Raw genomic sequence first — 17,164 nt, forward strand, 5'->3', positions numbered from 1 at the left:
GACGTAGTTACTGTGACCTCAGTTATGGGGACAGTAGCTCAACTACTTCAGTTGCGTAAATTGTGGCAAAGACTTAACTTTGTCCTAAAAGATACATATGAAGATGAAGGTAATGTGGCATGATCCAGGATATGACAGTGTTGGTTTTGTTTTCATGTAAGCATTGGAGAAGGCACTGGCACCCCACTCCAGTACTCTTGCCTGGAAAATCCCATGGACAGAGGAGCCTGGTAGGCTGCAGTCCATGGGGTCGCTAGAGTCAGACATGACTGAGCGACTTCACTTTCACTTTTCACTTTCATGCACTGGAGAAGAAAAGGGCAACCCACTCCAGTGTTCTTGCCTGGAGAATCCCAGGGACGGCGGAGCCTGGTGGGCTGCCGTCTCTGGGGTCGCACAGAGTCGGACACGACTGAAGTGACTTAGCAGCAGCAGCATGTAACCATAGAAGATGATTACTGAAAAAATACTTCTAGTTGTAAGATGAATACATAACAGAAAATGGAGAAGTAAAAAGAATAAAATTATCTATAGTTTCATTACCGGTAAAGCATTTATTTCCTTCTAATAACTAATACATAATACATAATTACATATTTCCTTTTAATGTCTATTAATAAATAATACATAATTTTATATACATATACATACTATGAAACTATATAATACCACTTTACACAGTTGAGATACAGTAAAACCTGACCAATGAGTACTATAAGGTTTAAAAATTAAAAGTTTTAATTTTTTACAGTTTATACAATTCAAGACCATGTTGCAGCTGTCTGGAGATAGTTGCATTATAATCAAATTCCTGTCGTGGGTACATTATTTAGAATTTTATTTTAATTAGTTTTCCATTCTTCTTTCCAACATAAATATTGTTCATAAATAGTTTTTAATATGATATAGTTGTGCAAGTTTATTTAACTCTCTGTTGTTGGACACTTACATGGTTTCTAATTATTTATGTAACAGGATATTAAATGAGACTTTTTTGTTGTTGTCTTCATGTTATAGTTCAGGCTCCAAAGGTGAGGAAAATATTTAACAGTTACCTCCATATTTTAAAAAAGGATGTTCAATTCAGTTCAGTCGCTCAGTCGTGTCCGACTCTTTGTGACCCCATGAATCGCAGCACGCCAGGCCTCCCTGTCCATCACCAACTCTCGGAGTTCACTCAAACTCACACCCATCGAGTCGGTAATGCCATCCAGCCATCTCATCCTGTGTCGTCCCCTTCTCCTCCTGCCCCCAATCCCTCCCAGCATCAGAGTCTTTTCTAATGAGTCAACTCTTCGCATGAGGTGGCCAAAGTACTGGAGTTTCAGCTTTAGCATCAGTCCTTCCAAAGAACACCCAGGACTGATGTCCTTCAGAATGGACTGGTTGGATCTCCTTGCAGTCCAAGGGACTCTCAAGAGTCTTCTCCAACACCACAGTTCAAAATCATCAATTCTTCAGCGCTCAGCTTTCTTCACAGTCCAACTTTCACATCCATACCTGACTACTGCAAAAACCATAGCCTTGACTAGATGGACCTTTGTTGGCAAAGTAATGTCTCTGCTTTTGAATATGTTATCTAGGTCGGTCATAACTTTCCTTCCAAGGGGTAAGTGTCTTTTAATTGTTAGGTTTCTTGCATAGGACCTTCTGAGAGATGAGACTGCTTTTTATCCCTTGATTCTCTGTATATCCATAAATGTACATACATATGGATATATATCCATTCATTTTCATATGTGTTTGTACATGAATGGGTATTACATACATAGGTGTATGTAAATGAATGAAGATTTCTTATCAGAGGGTTTGTAGAAGTCTTCTCCCTCATCTTCAGGTAAATCAGGAGAGGGTATGAAAATCAGTCATAGAAATAGAGGTTGTTTACTGAAAAGGAGGATTGAGAGCTCATGTCCAGTTTGAGGCTTGCTAATCTGTAGAAATGCTTGAACTGTGCACCAGAGAGAAATGGGCAGATGATGACTCTAGTCTGAATTGGACATGATATGGGAGTAGGCGTGAAAATTGTTGTCTGACTTTTCTTGAGGAAAGTCTGAAGGTTAAATCCCACTGAAGTGTGGAGCAATGCGAGGAGGCTGTGTTGGGAGAATCTAGTACTTCTAGGGAGAAGGCAATGGCACCCCACTCCGGTACTCTTGCCTCGAAAATCCCGTGGATGGAGGAGCCTGGTGGGCTGTAGTCCATGGGGTCGCTAAGAGTTGGACACGACTGAGCGACTTCACTTTATTTTTTCACTTTCATGCATTGGAGAAGGAAATGGCAATCCACTCCAGTGTTCTTGCCTGGAGAATCCCAGGGACGGGGGAGCCTGGTGGGCTGCCGTCTATGGGGTCGCACAGAGTTGGACACGGCTGAAGCGACTTAGCGGCAGTACTCCTAGAGTTTGGAGGGCCAAAAATACTGCTTTTTTTCCCCCATGGACTTAATAAGTAGAGCAGAATGTAGCTGGTTAGAGCTGTCATATAAGAATCTTGGTTATAGGGTTTTTGTTTTAGACCAGTTTGAGAGAGTTCTCATATTTCCCTAAACTCCTCCCCCACTTGCCCCTTTTATTAACATCTTGGATTAGTGTGGTACGTTATTACAGTTGAACCAGTATTGTAAGTGCTAAATAAAGTCTGTCGTTTATATTAGGGCTTACTTTTGGTGGTGTGCATTTTGTGAGTTTTGATAAATGTCAAGTGACACATACCCACCATTACAGTACTATACAGAATAGTTTCACTACCCTAAGAGCCTCCAGAGTTACACCTATTTATCCCTTCTTCCCTTTCCACAAACTCCTGGCAACCACTGATCTTTTTAACTGTCTCTTTTTAACCGTCTTTTCTAGAATGCCATACAGTTAGACTCATGCAGTATGTAGCATTTTTAGATTGGTTTCTCTCATTGAGCAATATGCATTTATGATTCCTCTATGTCTTTTCATGGCTTGATACCTCATTTGCATTTTAGTGCTAGATAGTGTTCAGTTATCTGTATCAGTTTATTTGTCCATTCATCTTGGTTGCTTTTAAGCTTTGGCAATAATGAATAAAGCTACAATAAGCATCTGTGTATAGGTTTTGAGTGGCCATATTTTCCAACTCCTTTGGGAAAATACCAAATGCTGAATCCTATGGTAAGAGGATCTTCCCCACTCAGGGATCAAACCTGGGTCTCCTACATTGCACACAGATTCTTTACTAGACAGGGAAGCCTCCATCCTTGTATAAAATTTGTACAAAATTTTCAGCTCGTGTGAGTAAATACTAATGAGCCTGGTTACTGCATCGTATGGTAAGAGTATATTTAATTTTGCAAGAGACTTCCAAACTGTCTTCCAAAGTGGATGTTCTGCATTCCCACTAGTGATGAGTGAGAGTTTCTGTCCCACTGCAAGAGATGCAGGTTTGATCCTTGGATTGGGAAGGTCCCCTGGAGAAAGAAATGGCAACCCATTCCAGTATTCTTGCCTGGAAGATTCCATACACTAAAGACCCTGATGGGCTATAGTCCACGGGGTAGTGTAGAGTCAGACACGACTGAGCGACTGAACACAGCAGGTGTGTAGTGATGTCTTGTTTTTAATTTGCAGTTCGCTCATGACATACAATGTTAAACTTTTCATATGGTTATTTACATACTATCTTCTTTGGTGAGGTATCTCTTCAGTTCTTTTGCCCATTACAAAACTTTGCTTATAGTTGAGTTTTAAGAGTTCCTTGTGTATTTTGGTTACCAGTTCTGTATCAAATATGTTTTGTAAACATTTTAACTTACTTTGTGGCTTGTCTTTTCAGTATAACTATCATTTACAGAATTGGTTTTTAATTTTCTGTCTTAAATTTATGTTTTTAAATTTACATGTTTTTTAACCTTGTTGGTTGCTGGGTTTTTATTGTTTATATTTTGAAGCTTTATTATATTATTTTTAAAATTTTATGGTATTGCAGTTTGAAAGATCATAGTTGTCCTTTCTGACCATGGCTGTATATGTAAATGTTTCCTCCATCTAGAGATCAGATAAGATAAAAGGGCCATCATTTATTGAGCTCTTCTGTTATGCCAAGTTCTGTGCTAAAGTCTTGGCATATAGGATCTCAATTAATCCTCCGTGTTTTTCACTTTCTGAGATAACTATGTCACATCTTCATCTGTCTCTTTGTCCTCTTCAGTTTTATGTATTGCCATGCCTCATACTTCAGACATTAAAACTAGGCTAAATCTTCATCTTTCCACCTTAAAATTTATGAACCTTTTCACAGCTGCAGCAACTTTCTCCTTTTCTTTTTTTCCAAAAAGGACAGTTTCCAAAAGAACTGATCTCCTCTAGTCACTCCAGTTGAGCTCTCCCCTTCTGAAATATTTTGTTTTTTTTTCTTGAACACTTTTTGCCTCTTCCACCTTTCCTTTCTCATTAGATAATTTATCTCTGTATGTAAACCGGGTATCTCCCAGCTAAAACCTTTCTTTACCACTGTATTCTCTTCAAGTTCTGGTTCCATTTCTTTAATTTGTTATATGGCCAACATACAAAGAGTTATCTATATATGGTTTCTTCAATTCTTAAAATTAATTCTGACCTGATTTCTATGCTACTACTCAGCTAAAAATGCTTTTTAAAAATTCATCAAGCAATTCCATATTGCCACAGCTATTTATTGGATGCTTTTCTGACCTCGTCTTTCCTGTCTTCTCAGTAGTGTGGCTATGTCTTCCTCTTGAAATAGTCCCTTCTCTTGATTTCTGCAGTCTCCTGGCAAGTGCTTCCTCTTGAAATAGTCCCTTCTCTTGATTTCTGCAGTCTCCTGGCAAGTGCAATATTTTTTTCTTTTCCTTTTGTATGAGTATTTGGCATTCTTGGCATGTGCTTTTCTTTCTTCATCACCAAAGCAGAATAACCACAAAGCAAATTTAAGGCAATGCAGATATGTTCTTGTTAATTCCTTGGTAAAAATGGTGCTTTATTGTGTCATTTTTTCCCCTATCACTTGTGTGGCTGAATGTTTTTCCATGTTTGTGTTCGTCTTGTGTTCTTTCCTTGGTGAATTGTGCATGTTTATCTAATTATGCTTTGCTCTTTTTCACTGTGACTTGTATAACTCATTCTAATTTGAATGCCATGCTTTTTTATAGACTGCATTCTCTAAGAGTCTGGAAGCAAATGCAGAGATAAATGATCTAATGAGAAAGGAAAGGTGGAAGAGGCAAAAAGCGTTTAAGGAAAATACCCATTCTTCCTTAGGTATCATAGAAATTAATATTTGAACAATTCTTAAGACATAAGAATACATTTGTAGTATTCTGTGTGGTTTTTGGCAAACATTTTCCACTTATATGTAATGATTGGCCTATATTTTAGAAGCTGCCTCTTTAGTTTCAGTTAGATTGAGTAGTGGAGCATTTCTTTCCAATTTGGTTTAGTTACATGATTTCTTGGAGTGCAGAACTGAAAGCTCAGTAAATAGGTAATCTAAGACTATTCCCCTCTCCTCAGACCATTATTGAGTCAGGTGCTATGACTCTGCCATAACTTTACTGGGGGTTAATTATATGTGTGATATTGTAATTTCTTAGTAATTTTGTGAGAGATAAAAGTTCATTACTATACCAACAGTTCATTACTATACTAACCTTAAATTTCAGCACGTCTCAGTCTCAAAGTAGGGACAGTAGTGAACTAATCATATGTTAATAATACCAAACTTACATGTGTTCTGGATTCAAGAATCTTTTTCATGCCTCTGTGCCTTTATTTAGGCTGTTTGCTCTACCTGGAATAATTTCTCTCACTCTTGCTTGGCAGAATTGACCCTGTTCTTTGAGACTCTACTTGGATGGTCATCTAAGTGTTCCTACTTGGATACCACTGATATTCCTGACCATTCTGCATTAACATTTTCTGTTTATATGCCTTTCTTTGTATTGGACTGAAACTTTCTGGAGTGCAGAGAATAAGTCTCATTTTCATATTCTAGTATATAGTATGATGTCTGTCCTGTAACATTCAGTCTGCAAGAATTTATTGAAATTAACTGATGAATTAATCACGGCAGATCTAGAAGAAATTGTTTAATACTTTAGGTAAGATAACCAATTAAATGAGAACTAATTACCTGTACTTTACCTAATGTAATAATTTATACCCAGAACCAAATTAATTACATATTTTTCAGGCAGCGTAGTAGACTGGACTAGAGTGAGTGAGAGGTTTCCTGCTGGAGAAGAGAAGGAAAGACAGTGGATCTGTAGAGGAGAATCCTTGCCTGCGTGTCCATACTCATTTACCTTAAGTATTACCATTCTTTTCCTGCCCATTATCTATATGTTTAAATATACCAAATATGTTGTCCTTTTTGTGGAAGTGAAGAAGAAAAATAAATAATAGTAGTAATATAGTATAATAATACTACAGTCTTGAGCTGCTCTAGAGGGTGTAAGGTTCTTAGTCTTCATATTTCTCAGTGCGCATCCCAGAACATCAAATTGAAAAACAAGTTTGAATTTACTAGTAAGTAATGAGTACCATGGATGGTGCCAGAGCTTCTGGAGATCAAAGAAATCACTTGGGTGATAAAAGTAACTTTCATTCTTTGGAACATTTTGGTGGATACACTTCAACAGATAATATGTAACTCTTGTGTGTAATATGATGTGAAGATGTGTAAGGCATAATACTACCTTCAAGGTCTTCCTACATGGGGGAGTGTGGGAGTTTGGGTCAATGAAACACACACATAGTATAAAGTATGTGCTGTAAATCTGATAATTCCCACATTTGTTATCAGTGAGAAATGATGAGTATCACAGTCTGGGAAGATAAGGTAGGGAATGAGTTGTTGATGAAGTTGATGGGTTACAGGTGAAGAGAATAGGCAGAGGCACAAAGGTCAGAAACCAAAGTCTGTTTTGAGAACCGTAAGTCTTATTAAACTGTAATTTAAGGTTCTAGTAGGGTTGAATGGAAGATAAATTCAGGCCATAATGAGGAAGACTGTAAATGAAAAGTAAAGGAGCTTTTAAGTAGTTAAGATGAAGCTCTGGGGGCTTCAGAACTGATTTAGAAAGATGAATCTGCAGGACCATGTTTAAGATACCTGGAAACAGGTATAGCAGTCTTGGCAAGAGATAATGAAGGCTTAAAGTAGAGTGTAGGCAGGAACAATTGAAAGAAAGGAAAGAATGTAGGGCACAGATAGAAAATAAGTATCATGACAACTGTTAAGGTGTAGGATACAGAGACGTGGAAAATAGCTGAGGTGATAGAGTAACGATGTTAAGGGAAGTAGGAAGTAGTAGTTTGAGGGAAGGTGATGAGTTATAGATACACTAATATGGTGCATTATATGAGGTGAGGTGCCATGTAAATAGAAATACAAATTTGGGAGAGATGGAAGGTAAGATGTAAATAATTAAAAAATTCTGTGCTTGGAAGTGATAGCTAAGGAAGGAATGAAACTTCTTTCTGAGGGTTGCAGGTATAGCAAGAAGAGCAGCCTGAAGACAGTCTTTGGGAATAAAGACTTTCTTATCTCTTTAACAGTTCAGTTCCATCGCTCAGTCGTGTCCGACTCTTTGCGACCCCATGGATCGCAGCACACCAGGCCTCCCTGTCCATCACCAACTCCTGGAGATCACTCAGACTCACATCCATCGAGTCAGTGATGCCATCCAGCCATCTCATCCTCCCGTCATCCCCTTCTCCTCCTGCCCCCAATCCCTCCCAGCATCAGAGTCTTTTCCAATGAGTCAGTTCTTTGCATGAGGTGGCCAAAGTACTGGAGTTTCAGCTTCAGCATCATTCCTTCCAAAGAAGTCCCAGGGCTGATCTCCTTCAGAATGGACTGGTTGGATCTCCTTGCAGTCCAAGGGACTCTCAAGAGTCTTCTCCAGCACCACAGTTCAAAAGCATCAGGTCTTCGGTGCTCAGCCTTCTTCACAGTCCAACTCTCACATCCATACATGACCACAGGAAAAACCATAGCCTTGACTAGACGAACCTTTGTTGGCAAAGTAATGTCTCGGCTTTTGAATATGCTATCTAGGTTGGTCATAACTTTCCTTCCAAGGAGTAAGCGTCTTTTAATTTCATGGCTGCAGTCACCATCTGCAGTGATTTTGGAGCCCAGAAAAATAAAGTCTGACACTGTTTCCACTGTTTTCCCATCTATTTCTCAGGAATTGATGGGACCAGATGCCATGATGTTCGTTTTCTGAATGTTGAGCTTTGAGCCAACTTTTTCAGTCTCCACTTTCACTTTCATCAAGAGGCTTTGAGTTCCTCTTCACTTTCTGCCATAAGGGTGGTGTCATCTACATATCTGAGGATATTGATATTTCTCCCAGCAATCTTGATTCCAGCTTGTGTTTTTTCCAGTCCAGCTTTTCTCATGATGTACTCTGCATATAAGTTAAATAAGCAGAGTGACAATATACAGCCTTGACGTACTCCTTTTCCTATTTGGAACCAGTCTGTTGTTCCATGTCCAGTTCTAACTGTTGCTTCCTGACCTGCATACACATTTCTCAAGAGGCAGGTCAGGTGGTCTGGTATTCCCATCTCTTGCAGAATTTTCCACAGTTTATTGTGATCCACACAGTCAAAAGCTTTGGCATAGTCAGTAAAGCAGAAATAGATGTTTTTCTGGAATTCTCTTGCTTTTTCCAGAGATAAGAAATCAGCATCATGAGGCAAAGAGAAAAAATAACCCAGTAGGAAGGATTAAGCATTGCCTAGAATGGATCTTGGCAATAGGTCACTTTATTCTATGTAAGAATCTTTTCTCATAGCACCATTTGTACTAAACATAGCATACATTATAATATTCCTGTATAAACCTATGATTTTTTTTCCTTTATCTAAATTTCTTCTTTTTTTTGGGAACTAAATCCTATCTAAGTAGGAATATCAGATAAATGGGTTGAGGTGTGACATAGTGCCTTTAATGCACAAACTATAACTCTGAAAATTAAATTTGCTTGTAGCAAAAGATAAGAATACTGTCCCAGATGTTTACTTATGAGAAATTGTTTTTTTAATAATTACAAAATAACCCCAGTTATAATGCTTTTATGTAAAATAAGATGTCATTTATAGGGCTTCTAGGTTAAAGTAGCAACTTTTATATCACTTTTATTGAAATAGATCTATTTGAATTTATTCCAGTTTTTATTGAACACTTTATAGGAAAAAAATCTCAAGTTTAAAATATGTGCTGCTGAAGCAAGCACAAAATTCTTAAACTTAGAATATCACCTCTTATAAAATTTGTTGTTGTTTACTTCCTAAGTCATGTCCAACTCTTTGCGACCCCCCCCACCCCCACCCCCATAGACTGTATGTAGCCTGCCAGGCTCCTCTTCTATGGAATTTCCCAGGCAAGAATACTGAAGTGGGTTACCATTTCCTTCTCCAGGGGATCTTCTCTACCCAGGGATTGAACCCACGTCTCCTGGATTGCAGGCAAATTCTTTACCACTGAGATACTGGGGAAGTGCGAAAAATACATTAGAAGGAATCAGTAGCAGAATAACTGAGGCAGAATAATTGAATAAGTGAGCTGGAAGACAAAAGTGATGGAAATCACTGCCACAGAACAGAATAAAGAAAAAAGAATTAAAAGAAATGAGGACAATCTCAGAGACCTCTGGGATTTATATATGTTATAATGCAACAACATCTGCATTATAGGGGTTCCAGACGGAGAAGAAAAAGATCCTGAGAAAATATTTGAAGATATTATAGCTGAAAACTTCCCTAACATGAGAAAGAAAGCACTCAAGTCCAGGAAGCGCACAGAATCCCAAACAGGATAAACTCAAGGAGGAACATGCTGAGACACACATTAATCAACGTGACAGAAATTGAAGATGAAGAAAAAAATATTAAAAGCAACAAGGAGTCTTCCATGGAAAAGAAATCTTCCATAGAAAAGTAGATATACGTGAAACCCATCTAATATGGAAAGACCTCTCATATCTTTGATTCAACAGTTAGCCACACATTTTTTTGCATACATACTAGGAATAAAGGCATACATGAAGTGATTTGAGGGTTGAATTACATTAATACTATTTGTTTTTCAAAAAAATCTCAAAAGCTATCTATATAAAAATGGTTGCCTGTAAAGTATCTGTCCAAATATCCATCCCCCCCTCGATTATTTGAAGTCTCAGATCAGATCAGATCAGATCAGTTGCTCAGTCATGTCCGACTCTTAGCAACCCCATGAATCGCAGCACTCCAGGCCTCCCTGTCCATCACCAACTCCCGGAGTTCACTCAAACTCAAGTCCATCAAGTCAGTGATGCCATCCAGCCATCTCATCCTGTGTCGTCCCCTTCTCCTCCTGCCCCCAATCCCTCCCAGCATCAGAGTCTTTTCCAATGAGTCAGTTCTTTGCATGAGGTGGCCAAAGTACTGGAGTTTCAGCTTCAGCATCATTCCTTCCAAAGAAGTCCCAGGGCTGATCTCCTTCAGAATGGACTGGTTGGATCTCCTTGCAGTCCAAGGGACTCTCAAGAGTCTTCTCCAGCACCACAGTTCAAAAGCATCAGGTCTTCGGTGCTCAGCCTTCTTCACAGTCCAACTCTCACATCCATACATGACCACAGGAAAAACCATAGCCTTGACTAGACGAACCTTTGTTGGCAAAGTAATGTCTCTGCTTTTGAATATGCTATCTAGGTTGGTCATAACTTTCCTTCCAAGGAGTAAGCGTCTTTTAATTTCATGGCTGCAGTCACCATCTGCAGTGATTTTGGAGCCCAGAAAAATAAAGTCTGACAGTGTTTCCACTATTTCCCCCATCTATTTCCCATGAAGTGATGGGACCAGATGCCATGATCTTTGTTTTCTGAATGTTGAGCTTTAAGCCAACTTTTTCACTCTCCACTTTCACCTTCATCAAGAGGCTTGAGTTCCTCTTCACTTTCTGCCATAAGGGTGGTGTCATCTGCATATTTGAGGATATTGATATTTCTCCCAGCAGTCTTGATTCCAGCTTGTGTTTCTTCCAGTCCAGCGTTTCTCATGATGTACTCTGCATATAAGTTAAATAAGCAGGGTAACAATATACAGCCTTGACGTACTCCTTTTCCTATTTGGAACCAGTCTGTTGTTCCATGTCCAGTTCTAACTGTTGCTTCCTGACCTGCATACAAATTTCTCAAGAGGCAGATCAGGTGGTCTGGTATTCCCATCTCTTTCAGAATTTTCCACAGACTTAAATTGAAGAAAGTAGGGAAAACCACTAGACCATTCAGGTATGACCTAAATCAAATCCCTTATGATTATACAGTGAAAGTGAGAAATAGATTTAAGGGACTAGATCTGATAGATAGAGTGCCTGATGAGCTATGGAATGAGGTTTGTGACATTGTACAGGAGACAGGGATCAAGACCATCCCCATGGAAAAGAAATGCAAAAAAGCAAAATGGCTGTCTGGGGAGGCCTTACAAATAGCTGTGAAAAGAAGAGAAGCGAAAAGCAAAGGAGAAAAGGAAAGATATAAACATCTGAATGCAGAGTTCCAAAGAATAGCAAGAAGAGATAAGAAAGCCTTCTTCAGTGATCAATGGAAAGAAATAGAGGAAAACAACAGAATGGGAAGGACTAAAGATCTATTCAAGAAAATCAGAGATACCAAAGTAACATTTCATGCAAAGATGGGCTCGATAAGGGACAGAAATGGTATGGACCTGACAGAAGCAGAAGATATTAAGAAGAGATGGCAAGAATACACAGAAGAACTGTACAAAAAAGAAAAGGACCCAGATAATCACGATGGTGTGACCACTGACCTACAGCCAGACATCCTGGAATGTGAAGTCAGGTGGGCCTTAGAAAGCATTACTACAAACAAAGCTAGTGGAGGTGATAGAATTCCAGTTGAGCTATTCCAAATCCTGAAAGATGATGCTGTAAAAGTGCTGCACTCAATATGCCAGCAAATCTGGAAAACTCAGCAGTGGCCACAGGATTGGAAAAGGTCAGTTTTCATTCCAATCCCAAAGAAAGGCAATGCCAAAGAATGCTCAAACTACTGCCCAATTGCACTCATCTCACATGTTAGTTAAGTAATGCTCAAAATTTTCCAAGCCAGGCTTCAGCAATATGCAAACCATGAACTTCCTGATGTATAAGCTGGCTTTAGAAAAAGCAGAGGAACCAGAGATCAAATTGCCAACATCCGCTGAATCATGGAAAAAGCAAGAGAATTCCAGAAAAACATCTAGTTCTGCTGTATTGACTATGCCAAAGCCTTTGACTGTGTGGATCACAATAAACTGTGGAAAATTTGAAGTCTACTAACAAATAAATTTAAAAAAATTCAAAATTTCTGGTTATTCTCTGTAAGAAATACTCTAATTTAGAGTAATATCTGAAAAGTGTTACTGGCTTAGCTATTTTCTACTTTGAAGTCAAAAGTTGTTGATTTTTAAGTCTGTTCAGATTTTGACTTGTTAGGATGGACCAGTGACTTACAAACTCCTTATATACGCAACCATAATCTAGACATTTTTTGATGCTTTTGAGTTGTGGTGCTGGAGAAGACTTTTGAGAGTTCCTCGCACTACAAGGAGATCAAACCCATCAATCCTAAAGGAAATCAACCCTGAATGTTCATTGGAAGGACTAGTGCTAAAGTTCCAATACTTTGGCCACCTGATGTGAAGAGCTGACTCATTGGAAAAGACCCTGGGAAAGATTGAAGGCAAAAGAAGGGGACAACAGAGGATGCGATATTTAGGATAGCATCACCGACTCAATGGACAAGAATTTGAGCAAACTACAGAAGATAGTGAAAGGGAGGCAAGGCTGGCATGCTGCAGTCCCTGAGATCACCAAGAGTCGGACACAACTTAGTGACTGAACATCAACAACAATCTGGAAATCTATATGATGTTTTTAAACAAGTATTTATCTTTAACCAGATTTGGTTTCAACTCTCGTTCATTTAAGTGTTAATAAAACAGAGATTACTAAAGATTAGAAAAAAAATCAGTACAGTGATTCTTAACTCCTTTCAAGTTAAAGCAGTATTTTTTGATTTATTTTAACTACTGCTTCTTCAGAAGAATTTTGCTCCCTCTGGGATACATTGTGTCTGGGTTTACTGATTCTGAGTCCTGTACTGTGTGGCAGAAGGCAGAGTGGAGCGTAGTGGATTTTGAACAGTTGATGACTACTCAAAGATGGAATGACAGTTGTTAGATAAAGTGATGTAGAGTTTTGGAAAGTGGTTTTATAGTCATTATCTTATTTGATATTCACAACTACTTAGAATATGACATACTATAGTATTAGAACTGAAATGAAGGTAAAGGATTTTGATTCAGAGGCTATGTCCTTTCTACTGAACCATAGAGTCTTTGTATAGAACTAGGGCAGGAAAATGCTATTTGGCAGTTGCAGCATAGAATATGTAACCTTACTGTTGCTTTTCTTTGTGTTCTTGGAAATAATCGGTTCACCACTTTTTTACTGTGTAGTTTCTGTTTATCAAGTAAGATTTATAAGTCACTGTTTGTCTTCCATAGGGCTATAACACTTAAGATGCTTGGGAAGAAAGGATCCTATTACTATTTTTATTTTATCATGATCACAATTATTATTATTTTATATACTTTATCATTTTATCATTATCATTCTTATTTTTTTGTTATTATTACTTTAATCAGACCATTGCTTTATAGTCACATTGTATATTCTTTTTTTTTTCCATGCTGTGTTGATTTTTTTTTAAATTTTATTTTATTTTTAAACTTTACATAATTGTATTAGTTTTGCCAAATATCAAAATGAATCCACCACAGGTATACATGTGTTCCCCATCCTGAACCCTCCTCCCTCCTCCCTCCCCATTCCATCCCTCTTGGTCGTCCCAGTGCACCAGCCCCAAGCATCCAGTATCGTGCATCGAACCTGGACTGGCAACTTGTTTCATACATGATATTTTACATGTTTCAATGCCATTCTCCCAAATCTGTCACATTGTATATGTTAGAGTGAAAGGAAAGGAAGAACTCAGGAGCATAGAAAAATGTGCACCGGAATTTACGCATTCAAATCGGTGCAACCTTTCCAAGCAGCAACCGTGAGGCTGTGTGCTTGCTGCCATTTTTCAAAATATCCATCAGACCTCATTTTGTAAACAGTGGCTTCAGGATTTTATTTGCATCTATACAAAGATGTATCTATTCAACATGAAAACATGAGTGAACTCAAGTCAATTATTTAGTTGTTGGGTTTACATGAATACTGATAATTGGTTTTCAAAGCATTTTAAATTAGTGCATGTAGATTCAGCCACATAATGGTTTGGGTGAGTGTTTTTGAAGACTGGATTGATAGAATGGGTTATCTTTGAAGTAATGATTGTTTGTTTGTTTTTCTAGTCAGCGGATAAGCAGCGAGCCCTAGAAGAAACCAAAGCCTACACCACCCAGTCCTTAGCAAGTGTTGCCTATCTGATCAATACCTTGGCCAACAATGTCCTGCAGATGCTGGATATCCAGGCATCCCAACTACGAAGGATGGAGTCTTCAATCAATCACATTTCACAAGTGAGACCACACCGTTTTCCTATTTTGCCCTGAGGAATACACAGTAAACACATGCAGTCTGTAGTGCTGGCAGCCTTTACTGTGTGAGTTTACTCACACGTATGATTTGCAAGATACAAACTCAGTATTAGGTTGTTTTGTTTCCATCTTTTTTGTCTCGTGATTATCTTCTCTGTGATTTTGATAGAGAAGAAAACCTTAATGGTTTCATTAAAACTCAGTTGTCAAGTTAAAATAATCAAATCAGCCTTGAGTGTGAAATTTTGCCCGGTTTCTTCCAATTTTTACTGAATTTTACACTTTAAATGTGGTAGCTTGATGAGTTCTTTAAATGCTTTTTTCTATTACCTCAGTAATGTAAAGATTAATATAAGTGACCTTATAAAATTATCTTTATATGGAACTTAGAAAAAATAAATATAATACTTTTTCCATTATAAATGTCATGAATATATAGAAAAGAAAAAGTAGAAAAACAAACCCTTTCCCCACTACTCAAACTTTTCCTGTTAATATTTTGGTATATTTTGTCCAATTTTTTTTCTTCTAAATAATTTTTATTTAAAATTTAACTGGAATTATCATATGTATGGAATTTTGAACTCTGCTCTTTTAGCTTACCATTAGAACAAACATCTTTCCTTGGTGTTATAAGCTTTTCATAAACATTTTCAATGGCTCGATAATGTTTTATATCTGTATCATAGTTTTCATACCCATTCCTGTATTTAGGGGCCATTTAAAATATTACTGGTGAAAAACAATTTATAATTTCAAAATACGTTTTTCAAAATACTAACAAAAGATTTTGGTCGTCTTTTTGAGATCTTTGTAGCATTTCTATTTTGGCACTTGTCATTTGCATAACTTAGTGGTATTCAATACTCTTTAGAACTAAATGATTAGAACTCTTCTGGAATAGAAAGACTTTTAAAATGTGCATATTATCGTTTTTTATATAAAGAATTCAGAACTCTTCTGAAATTGACCAGTCCATCAGTTTTTCAAAGTCTGATGTTTAATTGATGTAATTAAATTGAATGTATTCCACCTAATCAAATCACTTATGTAAAGTCTACCTTATTTTTCTGTTAAATTCATCAGACCATTTGGAGGGTTTTCTTGTTATTTAATAGTATGTAACCTTAAATCTGAATTTGCCATTCTAAGGGTTTTTTCACATTCCATAAAAATTCTGTTCAGTTCAGTTCAGTCGCTCAGTTGTGTCTGACTCTTTGCAACCCCATGAATCGCAGCACGCCAGGCCTCCCTGTCCATCACCAACTCCTGGAGTTTACTCAGACTCACGTCCATCGAGTCAGTGATGCCATGCAGCCATCTCATCCTCTGTCGTCCCCTTCTCCTCCTGCCCCCAATCCCTCCCAGCATCAGAGTCTTTTCTAATGAGTCAACTCTGCATGAGGTGGCCAAAGTACTGGAGTTTCAGCTTTAGCATCATTACTTACAAAGAAATCCCAGGGCTGACCTCTTTCAGAATAGACTGGTTGGATCTCCTTGCAGTCCAAGGGACTCTCAAGAGCCTTCTCCAACACCACAGTTCAAAAGCATTAATTCTTTGGTGTTCAGCTTTCTTCACAGTCCAACTCTCACATCCATACATGACCACAGGAAAAACCATAGCCTTGACTAGACGAACCTTTGTTGGCAAAGTAATGTCTCTGCTTTTGAATATGCTATCTAGGTTGGTCATAACTTTCCTTCCAAGGAGTAAGCGTCTTTTAATTTCATGGCTGCAGTCACCATCTGCAGTGATTTTGGAGCCAAAAAAATAAAGTCTGACACTGGTTTCACTGTTTCCGCATCTATTTCCCATGAAATGATGGAACCAGAAGCCATGATCTTCATCTTCTGAATGTTGAGCTTTAAGCCAACTTTTTCAGTCTCCACTTTCACTTTCATCAAGAGGCTTTTGAGTTCCTCTTCACTTTCTGCCATAAGGGTGGTGTCATCTGCATATCTGAGGTTATTGATATTTCTCCTGGCAATCTTGATTCCAGCTTGTGCTTCTTCCAGTCCAGCGTTTCTCATGATGTACTCTGCATATAAGTTAAATAAGCAGGGTGACAATATACAGCCTTGACGTACTCCTTTTCCTGTTTGGAACCAGTCTGTTGTTCCATGTCCAGTTCTAACTGTTGTTTCCTGACCTGCATATAGGTTTCTCAAGAGGCAGGTCAGGTGGTCTGGTATTCCCATCTCTTTCAGAATTTTCCACAGTTTATTGTGATCCACACAGTCAAGTAGACAACATATAATTCATTGCTTGTTGTATTGCTGTGTGACTTAGACTTAAAAAAAAAAAACTATGGGTTAGTTTTAGTGAGTGAGGGGTAAATTTTTATTCTGAAAGGACCTCTTGGAGGAAATAGTCAGTGGCATTTTAAATGATGAAATATATGAACTTGGTTTCCTGTAGAAGGGATGTTGACAAATTGCTAATCTAATACAGAATTTGGGGATTTATACATCAGAGTCTTAACATTTCTGCATATTTGAAATTTGGGCAAAGAACCCGGAAAAGAAATTAAGAAGAAAAGTGCAAATGCCAAAGAGAAATGAATATATTAGAGT

General features: G+C 38.0%; 1 protein-coding gene across 35 annotated transcripts in view; it reads left to right on the top strand.

Moving 5' to 3' along the window:
* ABI2 (abl interactor 2) overlaps window positions 1-17,164 on the top strand; it is a 110,758-nt gene that overhangs the window by 40,681 nt on the left and 52,913 nt on the right. For all 35 annotated transcript variants that reach the window (XM_045164497.1, XM_045164482.1, XM_045164498.1 and 32 more), the window contains exon 2: window positions 14,405-14,572. In XM_045164497.1, the coding sequence (XP_045020432.1) occupies window positions 14,405-14,572 (168 nt within the window). The remainder of the gene's footprint in view (window positions 1-14,404; window positions 14,573-17,164) is intronic.

Source organism: Bubalus bubalis, chromosome 2 (assembly GCF_019923935.1).
Source record: "Bubalus bubalis isolate 160015118507 breed Murrah chromosome 2, NDDB_SH_1, whole genome shotgun sequence".
Taxonomy (NCBI): domain Eukaryota; kingdom Metazoa; phylum Chordata; class Mammalia; order Artiodactyla; family Bovidae; genus Bubalus; species Bubalus bubalis.